We start from the raw sequence: 25,898 nt of genomic DNA, 5'->3' as shown, positions 1-25,898 counted from the left end.
CATTCCAAAATGACCAAAGAATCAGTTCTAAAACATAATGGCGGCATGCAAGCCAGAGAAACGTTTTAATAGATTTGGTTTCCTCAAGAAGAGTTGCTGCTCCGTTTCTCACTCCAGTATTACAAGCATTATTTTTCGTGCTTGCAAGGAATATCAGCTTTATCCCAAAATACATCAGCAGTTTTTATAGTTAGCAGCTAACTTTAATTTTGAAATATCTCTTTTAATATTTAATTCTTTTTTATATTTGGAAAAAACTTAAAATGAATTGTTCATCATTTTTAAGTGATACCCTAACAAACAAAAGAAGAAATTCAATTAAAGCACATTATTTTCATCTATAAAAAAAAGTATGTAATACACCAATTGAAGTTTGAAAAAATTTAAAAAATATATAAACCTTAAAAATTTGTAGACATCGAGAGTAGTAGGCAGAGAACTGGTATTAATATCTTTAATCGGGTATTCAACTAACCAAATTTCATCTGATGATTTCAATGCTGTTATGTATTTCTTTTTTATTAACTCTGCCGGATTGTTTTTTGTCAGTTTATATTTCTTGTGTATAAGAGACGCCATTTTTAAAATGAATTACAACTTATGACTAATAGAAAAATATTAACAATTAAAGCATGATGATTGATTTTTTACTTCAAAACGAATGCAAAAGTTAATATACATGTAGAATTCACTTAAAAATACATACCACTTTAAACACTACTCATATAAACTTCACATAAAACACATATAAACTACACATATAAACTACACATATAAATGTAATTAAAGCTCTGGGTTCCACTAATACAAATAAAATTATTAAACAATGATTGAATCAGTATCTCTAAATATCCTAGATGACAAATTAATTAAAAATTTACCTCTTTTACATTTTTAAAATCCCTAAAAAGAGAATGCAAATCAAATTTTTAGCTTTAAAAATTGTTCAATTTATGCATTATGGCCTCCTTCTGTTTAATAATTTAATTTTAGGTTTGCAATTATCTTATTTCTAGATAATGTTAGACTTGTTCTAATCCACCAATGTAATATTAACTAATTTACAAACGCTTAAAGATGTTTATTTTGTAATTTTTTCGCAGTGCTATGGATGTAGTTTTTAAGGGGTCACTAGTTTTGAAAAAGGAAATCTAGCTTTTAATACAATAACAATGTATATTTTAAATAATAGGAAATATGAAAAATAATAAGAAAAGTATAGATTTAATACAATAACAGCTTTAATAATAGCAATAATTTTTTTTTGAATAACATAAAATGAAAAAAAATATATATGAATACCATAAAATATTCTGAAAAAGAGACATGCAATAAACAAACATTTTATCTAAAAAAAACATCTCCGAGTCATTAAGATTTAAAATATTTGAATCAGAACCAAAATAGAGTGTTTTTTTTTTTAAAGAATCAGAGGATGATGCTGCAGATGCAGGGAGAATCATTGTCGGCTTTTAGTTACCAAATCGACAAGCTTTTTTAGTACATACAGATTTAAGAATGGAATGACATTGCGAACACTCTTTTAAAGATTTAGAAAGACTTTCTTCTACACAAGAATACGAGCTAAAGCACACTTTATAAAATACAAGCCAAGCACTCTTGTCCGAAAATGAGAATAATTACTCCGAAACGCACCGGAAAAACCCTTTAGTGGGAACAATTTACACACCTTCCTGATATGAAAAATCCAAAAATTGAAATCTTTTATGACCGTCCGAAAAAAAAAAATCACTTTGAAGTTTTTGGCATTGTCAAAAAAGTTGAAAAATGCTGGAAATGTAATATTTTTTATCTTTGTAATAAAAAACATAAAAATAAGAAATCGAATGTTGACTACTATTCTCAAAATCATAAAACAATTTTTGCTTTTCTGAACATTTTATTCTCAATAAATAAAAGGTTATTTTTTCTTATGTAATCAAAAAATTCTTCACAGCACTTTCCACATTATAAATTCAAAAAACAAACAGTGCGTTACTTAAATTTTAATCAAAATTTTAAATTCAAAATGATGATTTTTTTAAAAAATTTCAACAGGTTTTCAAGAGGAGCCAATGCTTTCACTAGTTCTTGCTGTTGAAATCAACAAGACAATTTTGTAGGTTTCGCAATTATTCTGGATGGTCTATTGGCCTCCTGTATCTTTCCCAATGTGTCCTGAAGTCCTGAAGTTGTGATGCAATGCCTCTGTGGCCTGCTCACTGTACTTGCCAAGAGATTCCTTCCTGTGATCAATGAATTCCTTGACATGAAAGAAAACGGCGTGGACTTTAGGGGTCACACTTGTCTTTGGCAAATAAAGGAAGGAATTTTTGAACTGTGTGATTTTTTCTGCATAGTTACTCTGCAACTAATTTCCGAAACAAGAGGACACAACTGCATTAAACTTTTTGAGTGTATCAATCCATGGAAAAACTTGGAATGCTGAATCTTCTTCAGCAAGTCTTTGAAGAAGTTCAACACGTTTCAAAAGTTTTCAACACTCATTACCAGCAAACTTGTCTCCATGAAATGGCTTAAGCTTGATGTGAAGTGCTTTTGGCCATTCATCAGCTTTATCCCAGGTTTCTTTTAGTGTTTTAAACAAATGGTTCACCACACCAAGTAAAAGATAAAGTTCCATGAGTGGGATCTTGTCAAGAACAAAAGTAGAGTCATGCACATCTAAGAGTGGATGATGAACAACATTTTGAAACTGCTTGACCTTCTTGTGGTCCAGACCTGAATCTTGAAAATAAGCAAATCACTTTCTTATTGAGCCAAGAGTGCGGAATTTTCCACATTGTGACAAGTTACGGTAATCCACATCATAGCAAGTACATGGATGAGAGCTGGCATGGGATTGAAGCCCGCAAACAAGGTTTGCTAACTTCATGTCACAGGACAAAGAAAAATCTACTTCACTTGGACAAATTAAAGACAAGATGCTTTTGAGGTTATCATTATTTTCAGGAACATCCTCAGCAATTGCAGCGAGAAGTTGGCGCTTAACTCCACTGTCTCTGGGTGTTTGAAATAACACAGCCTTTCCAATGTCAAGAAACTTTTCTTTAAATCTTGGCTCGACAACTTTTGTATTTGTGACTTGGTTTAATGTAGATGCAAATTTTTTGATGTTGTTGTTTGACAGTCCAGTGTTGTTTTGTATGCAGGCAAGATCTTGAGCTCGTAGAAGTGGCACATCACCAAACAGTCTATTGGGGTTTGAAGGACCTTTAGGAAATAAATTTGAAAAACACTAACTTGAGACACTTAAAAAGCAGTGGCCTAATTAAAATGCAAAACTACAGACGAGGAGGTTACTTATTTGTGGTTATAACCCTCTCTCAACTCTATAACTACAAAACACGAACCTTTGACGAACAAGGACGTGGTGGGGATCGAACTCGGAACCTCTCGCTTATAAAGCGAGTGCTTTACCACTACACCACTACCACAAGTATTAAGCAAGATTCCCTTTACCTGGAGTAATTGGCATGGGACGGCCTCCACCACTTTGCACAATTCTTGCAGTTCCATGAGATGAGGATTGTTTTGCTGAGATAACAGTCGATGTAATCTGTTCACTGGCTTTTGGATCCTTTGAAGCAAGTTCTTTAAGATTTTCTCTGAAGGTGTATTAATTGCACTGATGTGACACTCCTCTTGCAACAGGTGTCAGACAGTCTGAACATATTCTTTGATTTTATGAAGCTCCTGAAGATTCTGATTTGTCCAAAAGATGCTTTTGAAGCACTTTCAAATGACCAATTTGACAAATAATGCAATCACAAGGCTGACCACGTATCTCTGGTCTAACCAGGACTTCTGTGAAATCATAAAGTTTTGGGAGAGCCACATTTTCACCTTAGCACTTTTTTCCTAAAAGAACCCTGCAGGTATTGCAAATTCCACTTGGAACTCGTGAGTCAGAAAAGTCAAGTGTGAATGAAACTGATTTCTTGATTTGCTCAATCAAAAAACTTGTCAATTCTCGAGTACATTTGTTCAAATATAGGAAACAAACTGTTTTCCTACAGTCATCATGTTTTTAACAGAATTTGGCATTTTTGCTTTGAAGTTAAAAAAAAGTTGTCATGCAGAATTTAACACTTGACAAAAACTGCTTTTTCCTAGAATTACAAAAACTTGTTTAGAGTTAAATATTACTCACTAGGGCTTTGTAATAATAACGAAATGAATTTTTTTTCTCGGACGGTTATAAAAGATTTCAATTTTTGGATTTTTCTTATCAGGAAGGTGTGTACATTGTTCACACCAAAGGGTTTTTTCGGAGTAATTATTCTCATTTTCGGACAAGTGTGTAAAATTACCATATTGTAAAGTATAAAATCTTATTCAGTATTTTAAGCGTGTTTATTTGAGAATAAAAAGTCACTGCGTTGCGAAACGATCTTTAAGTGCGGTACAATTAAAAAAGCATGAGGACATTTTGTTTGCTAAATATAAAAAAACAATTGAAATACGCCATTATTCGTAAGTATTTAGCCGAACAAATTAAAAAATGGAACAGATGTAATGGAAGTTTTGTGTTTATGTCGTTATTCAAATAATTTAGACTTAAAATAAAGTTCGACATAACTTAGAGATATGCTGCGTAAACACTTTCAAAGCAAAAAATGTTTCTTATAGTAAAAAGAACAATATTTGATGCAGACATAAGTAAAATTGACTCTTTGAAAAATTTATGTGATAATGTGGCCTACCCTAATATATATGTATATGTATATGTATATGTATATGTATATGTATATGTATATGTATATGTATATATATATATATATATATATATATATATATATATATATATATATATATATATATATATATATATATATATATATATAGAGAGGGTTGTATATATATATATACACATATTTAATGAGACACTAAAAGTTGTAAAAAAAAAACATAAAATAGAATCATGGTGTCTATTTAATTCTGAAACCAAAGGAATTGTCAACAACAATCAAAAATAACTTAAACAATAAACTCCCAAAATTCAAGTGTAAAACCAATAATTTTAACATATCTAAAAAGACCACAAATAATACAATAGAAGTTCTATCGACAGAAAAAGTTAATTATTGAAGAGATTTTGTAGAGGTTGTATCTTGGTGATTCATAATGTGCTTTATGGAGTTATCTATGTAATAGATATATTTGTAGAAGGGATAAAATACTGAAATAGCAAATCATTGCAATCTACGAACATGTGTACTGCTCTTTGATCAACAATCGCGCATATTGTTTTTGTGGCATTTAATAGTTGGGCGTGAAGAAATGATAACAATTTTTGGATGTCAACACGGGCTCCCACGGATTCAGTATTATCAATATCATGCTCTACAAGTGTGCTCTTTTCATTGGGTTCTACTAGCATATTCTGAAAGTAAGTTGACGCAGTAACTTCATCTGTTTCAACCCTGAAACACAGCTCTCCATTTTGCAAAGCCGTAATCACCTTAAAATATTATATATCAAAAATTAAATAACAAAATATCAAAAAAAAAAAAAAAAAAAAAAAATTTTGAACAATAAATAAGAAGCAAATTCTTTATTTCATATCAAATCAACTGTGTCAAATAAGCCTAAAAAGAAATACCATAAAGCCGCTGATGTTTTTCATTCTTTCAACAACACTCTTCATTATTTTGAGGTTTGGCGTATGAATCTTAATCTGAAAAAAACAAAACAAATAAAAATAGACTTAAAACTCACATCAAAACAAGCAACAAAATTCAACACAAATAAAAAAACATCAACACAATTAGCAATAAACAAAAATAAATTATAATTATACATTATAGTTGGGCAAAGTTGGTTTCTTAAAATCGTCCCAGTACCTCGTAGGAATTACTGCAACAGGAACATCATGGATGACATTGCGTGTGTGGGCAGTAAGAGAGGACTATTGAATACAATGAAATTATTGTAGTTAATTATTAATCAATGATCAATAAGCATATCCACTTATCTTTCTTTTTCATTTCTAAAAACATGTTTTAAAAGTTTAAAATCTTTTTAGATTTTAAAACAACAACAAAAAGGTATAACATTTCACAATATAGAATAATTTCTATATTGAGAAATATAGAATACTTCAACTGATCACTAATTGTTTACTACATATTGCATATGTTTTTTATATATGTTATATATACTATAAAAGTAACAAATTTTATATGTAAAAAAAAAAATAAAAATAAATAAATATATACAAATTTTTCTTAATGGTTTTTAGTATCCGCGCAAAACAAACATGAGGTCAGTGGTAAAAATAAAAGAAATCGTTAAGAAAAGTAATTAAAACAAACAATAAATAACAAACTTTTAGCATTTTAATTTAACATAAATAAATAGAATCACTGTTGAATGATAGAAAATATATATAAAAAAATCTTTTTAAAAACAACATTTTAAAAATGGATCAAAAGTAAAAAATAAACTATTTCACGGGACACAAGGACTTAGTGTACATACACAACCTGAAATATCCATTAAAGTCAATGACTGAAAATGTTGGGCGCCAAAAGAAACAAGTGGTACTTAGTAACCCAACATTTTCAGTCATTGACTTTAATGGATATTTCAGGTTGTGTATGTACACTAAGTCCTTGGGTCCCGTGAAATAGTTTATTTTTTACTTTTGAGTCCATTTTTAAAATGTTGTTTTTAAAAAGATTTTTTTTTATATTTTTTATTTTATTCTATGTGCATACCAAAAATCTTTTTTTATCAAGTTTTTTTAAGTTTTTTTTAAGTTTAGACTCAGTCTCAAATTCTATGATACAGGTGTTATTTTAAATATATATATATTTTTTGCATTAAAAAACAAAACAAACTGGTACTTTAAACACGCAAAAGTCCATTTTCAATTCTGATGTTTTAAAAAAAGTCTCAAAAGCAACAAAAAAAAACGAAAAAAAAAATTAAAAATACAGGTAAAACTTTATCAAAATAATATTGTACTCTGCATTAAACTTTGGCTTTTAGAATTCTTTGAGCTCACAAGAGTTAAAAGCAACAATTTTGAGTGAAAACATCTATACTAAACAATTATTTGTTTAACTGCTGAACTATACTTTGCTATTATATTTACTAATTAACTAAATTACTTAATAATTAAAATTACTATTAATTAAATTAAATTATTATTAATTAAATTAAAATTACTAAATAATTAAAAAATGATACAAAATATACAGTAGTTAAATTTGATAATAACACACTTAATTATAGTAAATCATTACTTTTGCATATCTTACACTATTAATCTAACTTACCAAAGTGATTTCAAATGTCAAGCAAGGTGTTTGTTTTTTTGTAAGCTTGATTTTAATAAACTGGGCAGTGTGGCCAGATCTCATTGCACGTAAAACATTTTCATTATTAATTTCCAGATAAATTTCATTTTTCTCATCTTTTCCTTCAATTCGATATTCATCAAAGTAATCAACCTGATTCCATAAAAATCATAAATCAATGTGAAAAATTTATATCAATTATAAAAAATTCAATTTTCATAATCATATGTATATATATATATATATATATATATATATATATATATATATATATATATATATATATATATATATATATATATATATATAAATATATAAATATATATATATATATATATATATAAATATATATATATATATATATATATAAATATATATATATATATATATATATATATATATATATATAAATATATATATATATAAATATATAAATATATATATATATATATATATATTTAAACTTGGCTTAATTAATTTTGAAAATATTCTAAATTATTGTTACAAATAAAAAGGGTTAAACTGGTAGGTCATTGAATTTTGGTGTTTATAATAGTTTACTACCAGAGATGGTACAAATTTATTACTTCAGCTAGTAATAAATTTTGTAATATTGATGGTGGTATCAAATGAGAATTTTTTTAACAAATAATTAGAAAATTAGAATCCCGTTGTCATTCTTCTGCATAGTATTCTTTGTTGTAGAATACCGCAAGAAAATTTTTAACACAAATTTTAAAGACCTTAAAAAATATTTAGTATTCGAACTGGACTTTATTTCGGTACAAACTATGCCAAAAACAGAAAAAACCTTTCCTGATTCAACAATTGCAGACTTTATTATTAATAGAGCCTGATAAATTTGTTTAGATGCTTCCCTCTAGTGTGTTGTTTTTTAAACCACTGTAATTCTTTTTTTTTTTTATTTTAAGACTATTTTGTATTTTTAGTGTTACTTTAAGTTTGTGAAAGTGCTAATTTAAATTAACTATATCATGCAGTTTGGGATAAGTTTTTTCTTGTGATTGTGACATAGCAACACAACTGCTACTTTTTATCAAATATGGTTGGATTCATTTATTTCAAATAACTGTGCTAATTGAATAGTAAGTTTCAAAACATTAAACTATTAGCAGTGTTGTTAAATAAACCATAACCGCTAACATTTAGCACCTGCTCTGGATTAAAAAAATAATCCAGAACATTATAATATATACTTCGCCTCGAAGTGGTCAACATCTATATTCTTGATGTGCGTAAAGACAAAGTTTAATTAATGCACTATATAAACAAAATTTAAAATAGTATATGTTTTGAAAGTAATGTTTTCTTGATGTGTGTAAAGAAATGACGTTATTAAGTTTGATCAATGCACTATATAAATAAAATTTAAAATATGTTTTGAAAGTAATATTTGGAAAAGGTTCAGTGATTATTATTTAATAATGAAAGTAAAATGTTTAAGTCGTTAGTTAAAATTTACTCGAAAAAAAAACAAATTGATTTGAATTTTATAAAGTTGTTTTGTTGCTATCTTTGAACTAGAGCTAATTAAGTTGAACTTAAGTTAAAATAAGCTAAAATAAGTTAAGTTGAAATAATATGAGATATTAGTTCGAATAAAGTGATTTTTCTTTTCAATATACCAATAAAAGTGTGTAAAATCTTTCAGTTAAAGAAGTTATGTATTGTATTGTTGCTGTACACTCAAAAGATACCACTCAAAAAAGCTTAACAACACAATGACTTCCTTATTGTTTAGTAATAAAATTGTGTCCAAAAATTGTATTAATTCATTAAAACTATGAAACCATTTTTTTTTTAATTCTATATTATTATAATTTATTTTATAACAGTATAATTATAGCATTATTTAAAAACTGATAGCAATCTATCCTATTTAGATTTAAATACTATGAAGAAATTAAGAAAATATTAGGCTACTGTTATTTATGTTTTATATGGAATGAAAATAAAATTTAATTAAATTATTTTGATTTCTTAATTTCCCATACAAAAAGTTTGAGTTATCCGAAGAAATTTGCTGAAAGAGGACAAAAAGATTAACAAAAACTTAACAAAGCTCAAGTTATCAAAGGTTCGATTTTAAGGGATCAAATGAAACAGTTCAAGATAACAAAAGATCGAGTTAACTGATGTTCAACTTACCAGAAATTAACTTTATTTATTTAAACTTTAAACTCACTTTGAACTATTTATTCAAAAGTTTTTAAAAATTAACTACTTTTTCAGTTAAAATTCATTTACTTAAAAAGAACAAATTAAATTTGAACTTTGTAAACTTGTTTTGTTGCTCTCTCACTTTGAGTTTGTTTAGCATTATTTTTTCATAGCCATATTTTGATAGACTTTTTAAAAAATGTTTATCAAAGAATGACTATGAAATCTTTTATTTAAAAATTTAAATTAAAGATTTCATTGTTTACTTAATTCAAATATTTATGCATGTATATTTATACTACAGAGGTGTGAAAATTATTAGACTCTAGGTTTTTTTCAATAAAAATAGTTTTTATATTCTAAAAAGAATTTATTGAACAATTTAAAGTTACATTAATACTTTGTATGCATGCCTTTAGCCTTTAGTAACTTGGTAACCACACATAAGCTTGGTGGGTTGTCAACACTGCTATAAACATAAAAGTGGTCAATAGCTGATGTACATTCATCAAAATAAAATGTACATTCATCAAAATAAAAGCTGAAGGTGAGTTTAATTAAATCATTATGGTTAACCATTAACATATTAATGTTTATTTGTTATAACTTCTATTTTAAAATGTATAAAAAGTCTGATTACAAATTGTTTTGTTTTTTTCTACAGATTTTGAGGTTATGGGGAGAACCAAAGATCTTTCACCTAGAAAAGTTGCTGTTACTAAAACATTGTTTGAAGAAAAAACGTATTCACAACAAGAAATAGCTTCAAGACTACAAATTTCACAGAAATCTGTAAGCCGTATCAGCCAGGCTATTAAAAATAGGCAAGATTACAATTCTGAATGATAAGGAAATTGTGGATGCAAGTCCAAAGTGAGCCCGAGAACCCAACACAAACTTATCCATATGGCTAAAGTGAATAGAAGAGCCACTAGTGAACACTTAAAAAAGTCCTTGGAGAAGTATGGTGTTGATATTTGCAGTTCTACGATTAGGAGAAGACTTATTAATGTAGGTCTTCCTGAAAGCACGTTGGCCAAGAAAGAAAGCCAAAATAACAAGGGCAATGGCTAAAAAAAGGGTTAACTGAGCCCATGAGGTTAAATCTTGCTTTGGAAGTGATTGGAGTAAGGTGAGTAACTTAAACATTTCAATAATTTTTCTTACACATGCTTCTTTAAACAAAAATTTCTACCCTAACACCAACCAACCCATGTTCCTTTTTCTTTCACACTTAACCGTCAATTTTCAAGATCTTTTCATTCTCATCTGCCAATTCTGGTCAATACTCAGCTATGTTATTGCAGTCTGTTATATTATCTGATTACAGGTCTGCTTCTCTGATGAATCCATATTTTCAATATGTGATGAAAGCAGTCAATATGTGAGGAGATCTTCAAACGAAGAGTTTTCTGAGACTTGTGTTGCTCAGACTGTGAAGCATCCTACCATAGTTATGGTGTGGAGTATCATCTCAGCCAAAGGCACAGGGGGTTTACATATTGTTGAAGGCACAATGAATCAGCACCAGTATAAGAAAGTTTTGGAAACAAGACTGCTGCCCCAATTGAGAGACTGGTATCCTGATGGAAACTGTGTTTTCATGCATGATGGTGCACCATGCCATAAAGCCAAGTCAGTGACAAAGTTTTTGACAGAAAACCATGTACAAACATTGCTATGGCCAGGAAACAGCCCAGATATGAACCCCATAGAGAATTTATGGGTAGTTGTTAAGAAAAACCTAAAGAAAACCAGCATTGCCACAAAAGTTCAATTGATTGAACAACTTATCAAAATATGGCACCATGATGAGGAAATAAAAAATAAATGTCCAGTTCTTGTAGAAATCATGCCAAAGCGTATAGAAATGTTACTTAAGGCTAAAGGCATGCATACAAAGTATTAATGTAACTTTAAATTGTTCAATAAATTCTTTTTAGAATATAAAAACTATTTTTATTGAAAAAAACCTAGTTGAGTCTAATAATTTTCACACCTCTGTATATACAGTTATAACTTTTATACTATTTATATTTTATCATTATTAAATGCTGCTTAATGATATATAACAAATAAGAAGTTTTATCATTCATTAAAACTTACTTATAAGAAAAAGTCAAATTTTGTGCGCATAATTTAGCCCTATTTTTTCACATTTTAATTAGAGTTTTAAATAATTACTAAATTTAAATATTTAGTTTTCATCGACTCACAAATAGCCTGACTCGCAATGAAGTGCTGCTACATTGACAAATAATCATCATATATTCTCAAAATATAATCAACAATTTCTTAGAATCTAGACATTATAATCAACAATGGAGTGATGCTACATTAACAAATGATCATCATATATTCTCAAAATAAAATCAACAATTTCTTAGAATCTAGACATTATTTTGAGAAAAATATAGTTTTAACACCACATAAAATAGTTCATTGAAAATACATGGTTTCAATCTTTACAAATGATTGACATCATTTAGTAAAGGTGCAGTGGTTAAAATTTGATTTGCAAGGAAAAAAGTACTGAGTTCAAATCTAAAAAATCTCTGTAAGTTTCATATCTACTTGTTTTTATCTGTATATTTTTATCTGTATATTATTAAGTGTGTGTGTGTGTGTGTGTGTATATATATATATATATATATATATATATATATATATATATATATATATATATATATATATATATATATATATATATATATATATATATATATATTTATATATATATATATATATATATATATATATATATGTATATATATATTAGCAAACATGTTAGTGATGGTTCATGTTTCCTGGTTATAGTGTTTTCCTCACATGACTCAATGCAAAGCATTAATCACTTTCAAGATTTTATTAAACATCATTTTTTTTCTTAAATTTAAAGTCTTTATTTAAAACATATTTCTTGTAATCTTATGCTAAAAAACCCTAATTACACATCTAATTACACACCCATAGTAAGTGATTAGGGCCCCAGCTCTGGCTAAAAATGAGACTTGTTGCAAATCCGGCCCTGGCAAAATTATAAGATTTAGCAGGGGTTGATAGCCAGGGCTAGAAAAAAATTTATAATTTTTTATATATTATAACTTTATACTTATATTTCCTATTTAATAAATTCTGGCATATATTTATGCCAGTATTTAATAAATAGGGACAAATACAGTGAAAAGATGCAACTTGTTGAATAAGAAGCCAAGCTAGAATGAGTTTTGGTTTATTGTAATAGAGATGATAGCTTGTTTGAGCATTGTACATGATTAGAGAAGCAGCATAAAAGAGGAAAGCTAAAGCCTGCTGCTGCTGCTGATGATGACAATAATGATGATGATGACGATGACAATAATGATGATGATGATGATGATGATGATGATGATGATGATGATGATGATGATGATGATAATAATGATCATGTTGATCATAATGATGTTTATATATGCATATATATACAAAATATAACATGTATTTTATGTATTTTAGATACCTAGTGCAATAAAGCTAATGTTTTGGTCTTTTTTTAGTTAAAACTTTAAATTTAGTTAAAACAAAATTTAAAGTTTGAATCTGATATTATTCAGCCAAAAAATAGTGTTATGCTAATTTATGATCCAGAAATCTATATAATCTTATTAGAAAATCGATTTTTAATAATGATAATAACCTGATTCATTTCACACCAAAAACTTGTTCCTCCATTGATAGCTTTTTCATTTTGAGTCAATACAACTTGATCTTCAGATAATTTAAGTGTGCATGTCTTAGAAATTTTGCTGACAGTTGAAAGCACTTCTAAAAATATTCAAAAAAATCTTTAAGGCCTTAGAAATAAAATTAAACATTTTATTTAAATAATAAACACTAATATATGAAGTAAATAGTGCAAAGCTTATTTTAGCAAAATCGTAAGTTGCTTTTTTAACTGTACAAAAGCATAAAGCTTACAAAACTGCAAGTTTTGAAATAAGAAACTATGTGAGCAACTCTTACAATTGTTAAATGACTAAAAAAAATAGTAAATAAAACATTATTTGAATAACTGTAAACAAAAGTTGTTTTAAGAAAATAAAGAAAACCTAGCTCAAAGAAATTTGATTTTGACACAACTATAGCTTTAACAGTTTACAACAACAACAACAACAACAACAACAACAACAACAACAACAACAACAACAACAACAACAATAACTTTAAAATGCAATATAAAAAAACACATGGATGCTCTTTTTGGCAAAATGAAGCAAAATATTTAAAAAGTAATATTGGGAACTCACAATGAATGGTTACAGCACCACTTTGATTGTGTTTGACCCCTTTGATTATGATTAACTTTGTGATTAGTTTTATTTTAAAAAATAATCAAATTATTTTAATATACAGCATCACTTTGATTGTGATCAATTTTTATTTTAAAAAACAAACAAATTTTTATAATTTACAGTTTTCTAGAAAAAGTCACCAGAAAAAAAAATGTTATGTTGTTTAAAGTATTCCCTTTTTTAAATTCAACATAAAAAATATACATATATCATAGATATTATATGGCTTTATATTTTTAAAAATAAAAGGCCATAGTAGAAATTTTAATTTTTTTTCTAAATAAGTTGCTAAAGTGTGGAAACAAGACGTATTGTTGTTTAACAACAATATGTCTTGTTTCCACACGTTATCCTCCACAAAATTTAAAAAAAAATAGGAAAAAAAAAAGCTATACTAGTAAACTGTTGAATGCAGCCAATATCAACAAGCTTAGCACGAAACTTCATATCTTAATTTAAAAATTACAGTGCTAAAACTAATAAAGACTTTTCTAAGAAAAGCGTTTTTGTTTATAAAATCACGGAAATTTAATCCGGGACATTTAACTTTAAAGCTAAATAAACATTTTTCCAATTCGATTGCGCAACTGATTTCTCAGCTTCAAAAAAAAGAGGCCAATAAGGACAAAATTGTAAACAAGCTATATTCGTACTAAATAAAAATGTCTTTTTTTAACTCTAGCATTATCAGACTAATATTGAAAAAAAGTGGAAGAGGGAAGTATTACTATATATCATTGTATAGAAATTCATTTTATAATAACAATATAAAAAAAACTAATATCGGTCTGTTTTCTTTCCGAACCAAGAGAAAAAACTCGATGTTCACAAAGCTTCTTTACATCTATATTAACAAAATATGTTAATATAGATGTAAAGAAGGTGCTGATAATTTTGAAATAATGAAACACGCTAAAGTGCAGGAGTTTCACTTTGGGCCTTAGGAGATAAAATTTAATTGCAGTAAAAAATCTTAAAAAAAAACAACTGAAGTTTAAAGCTCGTGTTCATTTAAGACAACACAAGAAAAATTACCTTGAAAATCTCCATGTAAAAAGTCAAAATAGTCAGAGTTCACAACTAAGTTAAGCGATAAAAAACTTTATACATTACGGGATTTCACAAATAGTTAAAATTGTGAAAACTGTAAGCTGTTGCCATCCGAAAAAAACAATCGTTTAAAAAAGATTAGTAGTAGTTTATGAAAACTAATAGAGCTTGCCTGAAGAATATAAAAGTTTAAAAATAATCAACAACCAATTGAAAAATAGTATTTTTAGTTACAAAAAAGATAATAAATGTTTTAACTCGTTGACTGGCATGAGAAAAGAAATTTTTGGCATTTTATTTGAATATTTAAATCCTAGAAATGAACGTGAAAGTATGAAGTATTATCATCCTGAACATCATTCTGAAGAAAAGTTACCCAAAGAATTGTTTACATATCCTTCATATATCGCATATCTGATTATAGGTGAAACATGATTGACCAACTATCGATTGACCAACTATTCTTGTTATTAACATGGCTTAGACTTTTTTTAATTTAAATTCTACTTCCTGGTTTAAGACACCAAAATCTATTGTGTCAAGATCTTATTATATGGTTAAATTTAATATACCTTAAACTTGGTACAATACTATTTTGGTCTAATTTATTTTACCAAAAACTTAACATGTCGTAATGTTTCAAATAGACTTATCCTAAAACAAAAATTATTATTGACTGTTTTAAATTGATTTGTCAATGAAATTCAAGCCTTACAATTCAAAGTAGTTTGTTTTCCCACTATAAGAACCATTTTATCTTTAAAGGATTAGTTGGAATTGCTTTTTTTGGTAAAATAACATTTTGTTAGTGAACTGCTTGTTGGTTTTATTTCTGATATTGAAATAGTTAACCAATAAGGACTTTTGAAAAGAGAGCTATAGAAGAGTGGATATTATGCAATGGCTGATAAAGATTTTTTAATATCTGATTTGCTTAAGCCTTTTGGTATAACACATAATGGAAGAAATCAACTATTACACAAAGAAGTTATAGAAGGTCAAACAATAGCAGCTTTACAAATTCATGTATAATGTGCCATTTTTACTTTACAGATCTTCTTATAAAACTGTAAAAATACATGAAATGTACTATTTATTATTGAGATAAAATACACTTTTTATAAAACTACTTCAACTCATCTACAACATTAAAAAAATCACATTTATCAAAGTTAATGTTTACAATAATTCCACTATAAGTCAATTCATAAACAAACATATCTATGAACAAACATTGATTCAGTCCAAATAAACTCATTGCTTTTTGGACTTGTGCATAATAGCCAAATGAGTGGTTCTTCTATTATGATATTTCTGAATCTGAAATATTTTTAGACTTCATCACTTATTGAAAAATCACCTAATTTTTTTTTCTCTCAGTCTTATACTTTTAATCCGATGGAAACTTTGGTTCGATGAACATGAATATTTGTTGGATCACATTGTCTAGGTCTGACGACATTGGAGTACAAAGAACCACAATTAATCACTTAAAAGTCATATTTTTTATTGTAAATATACATTCTAAAACTTGACAAAAATTGTAATTTAAAAAAAATGAACTTTCATTAGGCCGGGATAGATTTATCGTGACGAGTTCGTAGACAATCTGTTTTTATTCTGGTCTGTAGAACTACATGTTTATTAAGGCGGTAGACTGACAAAAAAATAATTGTTTATTTTAACATTATTTTAATTGACTTTTTTTATTTTAAACATGATAAATAGCAATTAAAAAAACAACCTTTATGGGTAAATTTAAGTGGTTTTAGTCCCCCAAAATACAATGTTTTTGGATATATAACCTCAAATTTAAATATATCAAGTCTTAATGCTTTACAGTTGTATACCCTTTAAGTAGATAAATGTCCTGAAATAAAAAAAATTATAGGATATTTTTTTAATTTTGAAGGTTCGTAAGCTTTTTCTATAAGTCTAAATTTAGGATAAATTCCTGACCCCAAAACATTAAAAAAAAATTATTTTCTTTATCTTAGAAATTTTTTCTTTATCTTTTTATTTCAAAAGTTCAAGTCAATTGGATAAATATTACTCTTGTAATCTTTTCCAGAAAATGAAAAATTGTGCAAGAGAGAAAAATGCAAATAAAATTTTATAACATTTACATTTACTAATATTATTAATAAACCTAATTAACAGCGTTTTTCTTTCAGATTATATCATTTCAAACAATACTAAAAAAATAACACAACTAATAAAAATAAAGTAGCCATTGAGAACTATATTTGGTAAAATTTAGTAAAAAGTTCCAAGAAATCCAAGAATTTTTGGTGATGGTGGTAGGGGGATGTTAAAATATTTTTGTATTTTGTATCACATTTGCGTCTTCTTAGAAGAAAAAAAGTTCCTGTATCTCTAAAATTTTTTTAGGACTTTTTCAGATTCTGGTGGTTGTTGTGGGGATGCATACTTCTAATCCCCTTCCTTGGATCCGTCACTGACATGAATATTCTTTATTAGTATATCTTTTTTTTTATATTTCTTATCACAAAGCTATGTGCTACCGTGCATGCAATGAGACTTACATATTACAGAAATGCATAAGTTGTAGAATTTGGAAAGAATTTAATTTAGGATGAGTTATTGGAACAACGAAGTCATTTTCTGAAAATTCGATAGGATACTCTTTTCTAATTTGGTAGGAAAGTTTTGAAATACATTATGCTTATTATTTTAAAACTGCTGTTTTGCTAACAAACAATTTCAGCAAATTGCAAATTATTTAGATTTTTGGCTCAGAATCAAAACAATTTTCACTAAATAAGCAACATTAATAAGGAAGGAGGACATTATAAAAGGAAGGAACTTCCTGAAACCAACATTTATAAGGTTAGGAAAAAACTTCTTAGTTAAATGCTCTTCCGCAGTGCACTGCGACAAGACCGTTTGGATTTCTTTGAGCATCTAAGTAACAAAAAAACGTTTTTTTTAAATTTATTTATGCTTAAATGCCTGAAGCCAGGGTTGTTAGTCCTTGGCCTTGCCTTAAGGCCGAAAATTGAGGCCTTGGTCTTGAAACGGTTCGCCTTGGTTTTAAAAATTTTGGCTTTTGCCTGATACAAGGGGAGCCGGGGGCACGTGCTTCCCATCTTTTTTCTAGAAGACCTTTTTTTTTTTTTCAAACAAAATTCTAATTATAGAGAACTTTATTTAAAAGTTGAAGATTGTGCTCCTCCCCTTTGAAACCTGTATCGTCGGCCCTGAGCTTTCTTAACGACTCCTATTCTGAAGGTGTCCACGTCTTTTTATTTGCAAGTCTATTGTTGTACATAATGCATGTACACTCATGCGACTACCCTTATTTAAATCAGTTGATGTAAATGCACTTCGCTGTGGTAATTTTGTAGCCTATCTACTAGTTAGCGGACGCGAAGGATGCTAAACGTTGACAAGAGAGTTTTCTACCGAAGTTACATAGTGACCAAACTTACGCGATAAGGTATACATCTCGTTTTTCGAAATAAAAAAAATATATAAAAATGGCTGCTGCTAGAGCTGATGAACTTCGAAAGTTAATGAAATTGCAAAAAGCAGCTGGCAGTGTTAAAAAAATTAATCATCCACTAGCAAAGTATCTTTTCCTAAAGTAATTTTTTACTTTATTGGTTGTTGTAACAATACGGTATTAATAAACACATCTGGTAACGAATTTATTTTTGCAAAAAACCAAACTTTTTTTCTTCAAAACATCTACTAAAAAATATACTTAACCTCAAGGGAAAAAAAAAAGACATCAGATAAAAAATCTATTGATAAATTTTAGTTACCATAAGAATGTAGTCTTTACTCCAAGATAAGTTTGTTTTCTGATTTTCAAAAGAACATATCTGAATAATGATCTGAAATATATTTAAGTTATCAATTTATTATTATTAAAAACCACCTACTCTATTTTTCTTTCAGTCTTATGTCTCTAATCTCATGGAAATTTTAATTTGATAAATATGATTATTATTTAGTATTGCACTGTCTAGGTCCTTATGACATTGTGGCATATAGAACCATTACTAAAATTCTCAAAAGTTGCTAAATATATTAGGAAATTAGGTTATTCTGTTATTTTTTCATAATATTAAAAAGTATGTACTACTCATCAAACTTTAATTTTTGGTAAAATGATGGCATTTAAAATGATATCTCCTTGATATAATATGGAATGTATTTACATATAAGCTTTCTTTAGGTTGTTTTTTAAGAGACTAACTTTTAAGTTATTATATCTTGCTTGATTAAATTTAAAAAAAGACTTTTTACTATTTTGTTATTTTGTAAATCATTGTTCAATATTTTTCTTCAACTTAAAAAGATATAATAATTTAGATCAAATTGTGTGTATTGTTTGTGATTTAACTGTTAAAAATGAAATTATGTGGAATACTCATTTACAGAGTAGGAAACACAAAGAGGTAGTTAAAATTCTGTTGAGCTAATGCCTTAAATTTTATTATAAGTCTAACAAAAGAAATACAAAATAAAATTTATTAACTGTTATTAAATTACTTCTTGCTAGAATGCAGTTTTTCTAGCAAGTTTCAATTATTTTACGTTTTTCATAAAAAAGTAATAGCAAAGTTCAATTTTCAGTACAGTTATACCTGTACAGTAGACTTCTCCAAAAGGCCTTGGTCATTTGACCAAATATGTTTATGATTGAAAGTACACTCAACAGCTGCAGATGTTCCTAGTATGCACGAAATTTATGACTGGTAAATATTCATCAAAATTGAGATTATAAAGTTTACTGAAAGACAAAGTTGATTTCTGCTTGAAGTTTGTTTTTTTAATTAGAAAGTTATTAGTTTTTTTCAATTGAAAAAGAAAATTAATTATAAAATGTATTTCATGTTTTATGTATATCAACTTGTTTTTCCACGCAGCACCCTTTTCTGTCAAGTTTCTTGTTTTGGAGTTAAAGAGTTGAGAGAGGGTTGTAACCTCTACATACCTTACAAAAAATGTATTCATTAACTTTTACTAAATTAGGTACATCAATGTCTTTTTCTTGAAAATGTTTGAATCAATTTGTCAACAAAGGCTATTTGGATCTTTAATGAGTTCCATTTTTCCTTTTTTGTTGCAAAAAAAAAAAGATTTTACTCTTCACATCTCATTTCATAAAACAACCAATATTAAATTTTTGTTGATCATTTAAAGAATGTATTTTGTTTATAGCTTTAGCAGATGGTTTGATGGTTCAATATCCTCCTACTCTAGTATGTTACTTGTGTGAACACAGCACCACCAAAACTGTTTTCCCACAGTTCAATATAAGAAATATATTGTCTATAAGAGGAATTTACCATTGTCATAAATGTATTAATATCCTGGTTACTAAGTTTTCTTAGCAATTGTTTTGTTCCTTGTGAGACAAAATTACTATAATGTTATATATATATATATATATATATATATATATATATATATATATATATAATATATATATATATATATATATATATACATATATATGTATATATATATGTATATATATATATATATATATATTTAAACAACTATAAAAAGTATTCTACACAATAGAGTGCTCAATGTTCTTAAAAGAACAGAGCAATTATATATTAGTAAAAAATCACTTAACAAAATTTCTGATGAATCTTTGTTGATGAAACACAGTGACAAATGGAAAAAATTTTTGTTAAGTGATTTTCTAATAATAATATATATATATATATATATATATATATATATATATATATATATATATATATATATATATATATATATATATATATATATATATATATATGTATAAATATTTTCAACTACCAGCAACAGAAAAAAGAATTCTAGTATTTTCTTGCTAGACTGTTTTCCTATATTCCACATTTACAAATTTGCAGAACTTCTTTTTCTTAGTTACTGGAATTGAGAAGATTGATCAATATGAATATATAAAACAAGAGCTTGAATTTCTATTGGCAGACTATCAAAGACAGATCCAATGCAATTGTTGACATCAAGTTCAAAATTGAGCTGGTTGTAAACAATAATTTTACACCTTCTATGTTCTTCTGTTCACCAAAGTTTATGATGCACTTGTCAGAACAAAAAGCAAATTTTTTATCAGTATCATTGATAAAAATGACATTGCAAGGTTGAAATTAGCTTATCAATCATTTTTTCAGATTCACCATCAAGAGATTCAAGTTCCAGTAGTTTCACATTGACACCTTCCAGTAGCGAAAGTATCTGACAACAACTAATGGTAGTTTTACTTTTTTTCTATTTGATGTGTCATTAGAAATGCTTAAAAAAGGTGTCTTCTTTTAGTCAACATATAAGCATTTTAGCAATAAAGGTATGCCAGAAAGTTAAAAATTATGCTTGATATTGGGTTTTTACAGCATCAAACTTGGTTCAAAAAAGTTTAGGATTAATTTCAAAATACTGTCAGATGTTTTGAAGCTCATATCATGAACTGCTGTGCGAAAGGCAAATGTGACCTCTATGACTGCATTTTTTAATGTCTGCTTGTCCACCATGTGCAACCAAAATTGTCAATAAGCTTGATTACTTTTCTGATGCAATCATTTTAATATCTCCAATTTGAAAACTAAGTATATTGCTATTTGATAGTCTTGGAAGAGTTTTCAGTCTTGCGGGTTCATCTGGAGCCATTTTTGAAATTTTTCAAGTCCTATATAATCAAGGAGACAAAAATAGACTAAATTAAAATAGAAATAAATATTGACTAGTTTAATGTCGGAAATGATGGTTTCCCAATTAAAAAATTGGTCTTGTGGTATTTAAATTTTATTTGCCATTATTGTTTTTGTGAATTCTGACTATTTTTCATTAAATAAAGATAAAATTACAAGCTCTTCCATTAAATACTAAAGATGAAAGTTAGTTCATGAAATAACTGCAGTTGCAATATCTGAATCTTCTTTCTGATACCAGTTCATTGCAAAATAAAAATTAAAGCCATCAACTGGAGCAAACACTGAAATCCTTGAGCAGAGAAATTGCTTTGAATAAAAAAGATGCGATGGATCAAAATTCACTCAGCATCATACATGATAAATGTATCAGAAAAGAGTTCCATTTTTAAGATATATAAATATAGAATGCGATATGAATCTTGTATTGTGAACTGCACTGGGTTTGTGTACTTTAAGTTTTCTACCTGCAGGTAGTCTCCCATAGTAGAGTCATTTTTAACAGTTTTTTATAACTGTTTCAAATTTATAGATTGTTTTGTTAGAGTTTTAAATAATTTTTTTTACTGTTAAAATATGTAAATAAAATAGAAAATGAAATAATTAATTAAAAGAAGATTATATCAAGTTCATTGATTTTACAAAAATACAGCCGATAGATTTAATGCAATATAATAATAGTAATAATGTAAATTATAACTAAAGCTACTTTACAACTGCTGAACATAAATGTTATGACATCTTATGCAAAAAAAAGGCTTATTAAATATGTTATTAAGTTACAATAAATAATGTTATAAGTTAAAATAAATAATGCCCCCTCCCCTCTGGCATAGTGTAGGAGGAGGGGTTATGAGCAACAAAAAAATCGAGATTAGATTTTTTTTACGTTAATCCGAGCCCTGTAATATATAATCTATTTAGTTGTGCTTTGTTTTAATATTACCTAGCATTTAGCTAACAACATAAAAGACTTTTTAACATCAGTTATCAAACCAAATTTGTAAGCCATATACAGGTTGTCAAATTTTAAAAAAGAAGTTAATAAGTCTTAATAATGCTCACTATTTACAACACATTGTTTTATGTTTTATGTTACAACACATTGTTTTATATTGTTCATTATTACTATATTGTCAGAAAGTAAAAAGTATCACAGTCTAGGAAAAGTAACACTGCTTGACACTAAATGCTGTCAAGTAACACCACTATATAGTAACATTTTGCTGGCTAGGATTAAAACCTAGCTCTACTTGTTACCTGGTAACACCACCTATAAAAAACATGTCAAGACCATGTGTACTCAATATCAATTGGATGTGTACTCAATATCAATTAAACTACTGAAAGCTCTTGTACTTAAACACATAAAGTCAAAGTAAATCATTTATAATGTAATTGGCCCTAAAAGAAACATGGTTTTAAAAGGTATACGCTAACCCTATTATATGATTTACTTTGACTTTAATTGATTATCATTGAGTTCTCCAAATTACAAAAAGCTGGTGACGTTTAAGAACTAAAGGTAAATTAGAGTTTGTTAGAGTCAACTGAGTTCAAGGAATAACCCATTTATACCTGTTTTTTATAACCATTTTTACAAAATATTTACAAAAGTATATTTTAAAGAGCACAAATTTTCGTTTAAGTACAATTGCATAGCTCAGCTCTAAGATCTAAATTTCTAAGTAATTTAATAACACAACCCATTTTAAACAACAAAGAAGTGTACCTGAATGATTTAAGCTGTTCAAAAAAATTTAATTTGTGATGTCAGTCTCAATTTAATTAGTAGTTAAGTAAGTTTTGACTTTTCCCAGTCAATATTGACATTTATTTAGTCAGTACTGCTTCCAAGCACTTCTCTATTATTTGACGGTGACAATCATCATAAGACAGCATTAAAATGACATACTTGCGTTAAAATGACATGCATTATTATCTTGTTTAGTATATCCAAATATCTTTCAAAAACTAAACTTGTTTTCTCTATCAATTCATTGGTGCGATATTTCAATACATCCTTCATAAGAATCCTCCTCTTTGAAAGGTATTGTTTCACTATCAAATTTTTGTAGGCATTAGAAAATTCTCTCTTCTCATCATGTATTTCATATTTTCAATTTGTGCTAACTTCTGCAGCCATTGACACTGTAGAGTGCATTTTATACATACTTTTACAACTTCAGCTTGTTGCCTCTTCACAACAGGTAGTATTTGGCTAAAGTCTTCACCAAAAAGTTAGGCTTTTCCTCTAAACAGTTGTTGCAAACATCTTTTAATAAGTTACTTGTAAGGCATGTTTGGGTATTATCGATGTCTTGTAAAGCAAAAAAATACTTGTCTTAAAAAGTATTTCTCTATAGAGTTATGTTACATCTGCTGTTATCCAATATTGTGACAGAAAGTTTGAAAAGTTAATCAAATAGTTCCATTTGTAAGAAAAGTTGCTGCTATGTCAGCCATTTGTCCATGTCACTGTAGCTGATTTAGTACCAATGTTGTTGGTTTCAGCAAACAAATATTTGTTAATTTTTTCCACTTCCAAATGTTCCATATTTAAAAAACAAGCAGGAATGTTTATTTTCTACACTTAGTTGCTCACTATATACAGCAAGGATAACGTGAGATTTAATTAATTGACATAGATAAATGGTTTTATTCAATTGGTTTTGTCGATTGATTGTTCAATATTTTTATTAAAGTTCAATAAAAAATTAAAATTAATAGCAGATTACAATCAGCCAGCGTTTTGCCACTTTGATTTATAACTTTAAAAGAAAATCCCACTCAGTTGCTTTTCAGCAATAATGAGTGAGGCTGAAATTCTATATCGCAAAAGCTTTGTATATATTTTAGAGATCCAAAGAATTGTTTAGTTCCACAGAATATCAAAATAATGGAAAACAGCTTTTTCAATTTGTTTTGACATGCATATTAAAACCACCTCAGAAAGAGTGTTGTTTTGCAATAAACCATTTAAATCAGATCTCAAAATGTTTAAACTACCATATCATTAATAATGGTATGGTAGTTAGATCATTTTCATCTTCATCTTACTTATAAAAGTAATATTTTGCTGGAAAAATAATATTCTAGTTAGATTAACATGATGCATTCTCAAGTCTTCGTGTAAAAGACGTGCGGTCGCACACCTTATATGCCCGCGCATATCAAACTTTGTTTTGGCAACTTGGCCTCGGCTCTTTGCAAGTTTTGATAATTAGCGCTTTTAAAAACAGACACTAAAAAAACATAGCAAACTTAAATTAAAATAAATCATCCATAAACTAAAAAAAGAGTTAAATTAAAAAAAAAAATTGAACTAAATTAACAAAAATTAAACTAAACAAGTAAAAATTTTAAAGAATAACAAAATAAATAGTAGAAAAACCAGAAAAAAAAACACAAAACGATGTTTAAAAATGTAAGTAAATTAGGCTGTTTAAAAGTGCCATGAAATTTGATAAAACTTTGCAGTGCAAATTTTAAATTTTATTATAAAGTTAATAGGATACAGGGTAAGACAAATCGACAAACATGCGCACACTTGTTAAAAAACAGACAGAAAAAGAAAATATCACGTTTCTTTACATTTGCTTATGCAAATGTTGGCATTTGATTAAGATTTTTCAAAACTTTAGCAATTTTTATTCCAAATAATTTTATGATTGATAGTGTTTCATTTAAATAAACATTTAAAATAAAAACAATTAATTTCAGAGATTAAACACACATTTAAAATAAAAACAATTAATTTCTGAGACTTTTAAAAAACCCATGTTAAAACTTAATTACTTTTTTCAATACTTTTAAAGTAAAATAAAGTAACTAAAGTAACTAAGTATGCTCTTGAAGAAAGTAATTATGTTTTAGCATGAATGTTTTGTAATTACATTAATGCTTTTGCAATTACATTAAAAGTAACTGTGCTTAAACATTATGATTACTTTATTTTATTGAAGAAAACAATCGTAATGTTTAGGCATGGTTTCTTTTAAGTAATTAGCAATAACATTAAAAGTTTAAAGCAATTGCATTCAATATAAATAAAATTTTGCATGCTTGGTTTTTTTTAAATTTTCTTATTTTCCTTAAAGTGAAGTAATGTTTGTCTGCATATTAAAAACATGTATATGCATATTTAAAAGTTTATTTTGTTGTGGATTTATCATTAGTTTGTGTGTACTTTGTAAATGCAAAAAAAAAAAAATTTAAAAAAAATAAAAATTAAATAAATTTATCAATCATCTTTGATATATATTTAATATATTATTAACAAGAATAAAGATTATTTGAAAATAAAACTT

The 25,898-nt window shown here is 27.4% G+C and overlaps 2 protein-coding genes across 4 annotated transcripts in view; one reads left to right on the top strand and one right to left on the bottom strand.

Annotated features, from left to right (window-relative positions):
* Positions 1–4,938: 4,938 nt before the first annotated feature.
* Positions 4,939–14,381, bottom strand: LOC100214147 (checkpoint protein HUS1). 2 transcript variants are annotated; one of them, XM_065810493.1, is made up of 6 exons: positions 14,236–14,381; positions 13,186–13,313; positions 7,308–7,481; positions 5,825–5,932; positions 5,627–5,701; positions 4,939–5,485 (listed from the first exon to the last, which is right to left on the bottom strand). In XM_065810493.1, the coding sequence occupies exons 1-6, from the start codon at positions 14,285–14,287 to the stop codon at positions 5,168–5,170; spliced, it is 855 nt and encodes a 284-aa protein (XP_065666565.1). In that variant the 5' UTR covers positions 14,288–14,381; the 3' UTR covers positions 4,939–5,167. The 2 variants fall into 2 exon arrangements, with proteins under 2 accessions (XP_065666565.1, XP_065666566.1); XM_065810494.1 differs by lacking the exon at positions 5,825–5,932.
* Positions 14,382–18,324: 3,943 nt separating this feature from the next.
* The window catches only part of LOC136087530 (zinc finger protein 830-like), a 54,357-nt gene continuing 46,783 nt past the window's right edge, over positions 18,325–25,898 (top strand). The window contains exons 1-2 of one of the 2 annotated variants that reach the window (XM_065810490.1): positions 18,325–18,482; positions 19,218–19,317. In XM_065810490.1, coding sequence (XP_065666562.1) covers positions 18,391–18,482; positions 19,218–19,317 — 192 coding nt within the window. In that variant the 5' untranslated portion in view covers positions 18,325–18,390. The remainder of the gene's footprint in view (positions 18,483–19,217; positions 19,318–25,898) is intronic. The other variant, XM_065810491.1, reaches the window with a different exon arrangement.

This window comes from Hydra vulgaris, chromosome 11, assembly GCF_038396675.1.
Source record: "Hydra vulgaris chromosome 11, alternate assembly HydraT2T_AEP".
NCBI lineage: Eukaryota > Metazoa > Cnidaria > Hydrozoa > Anthoathecata > Hydridae > Hydra > Hydra vulgaris.
The sequence above is the reverse complement of the archived record's forward strand: the minus strand, read 5'-3'. Positions and strand labels throughout refer to the sequence as shown.

Bases quoted from the DNA above. Each gene is read 5' to 3' on its own strand.
- LOC100214147 (XM_065810493.1), bottom strand. From the start codon at position 14,287: ATGAAGTTTCGTGCTAAGCTTGTTGATATTGGCTGCATTCAACAGTTT. The intron at 5,702-5,824 runs GTATAATTATAA...TGTTTTTTTCAG, and splicing joins CAACTTTGCCCAACTATAAT to ATTAAGATTCATACGCCAAA. The intron at 5,486-5,626 runs GTATTTCTTTTT...TAATATTTTAAG, and splicing joins AAAACATCAGCGGCTTTATG to GTGATTACGGCTTTGCAAAA.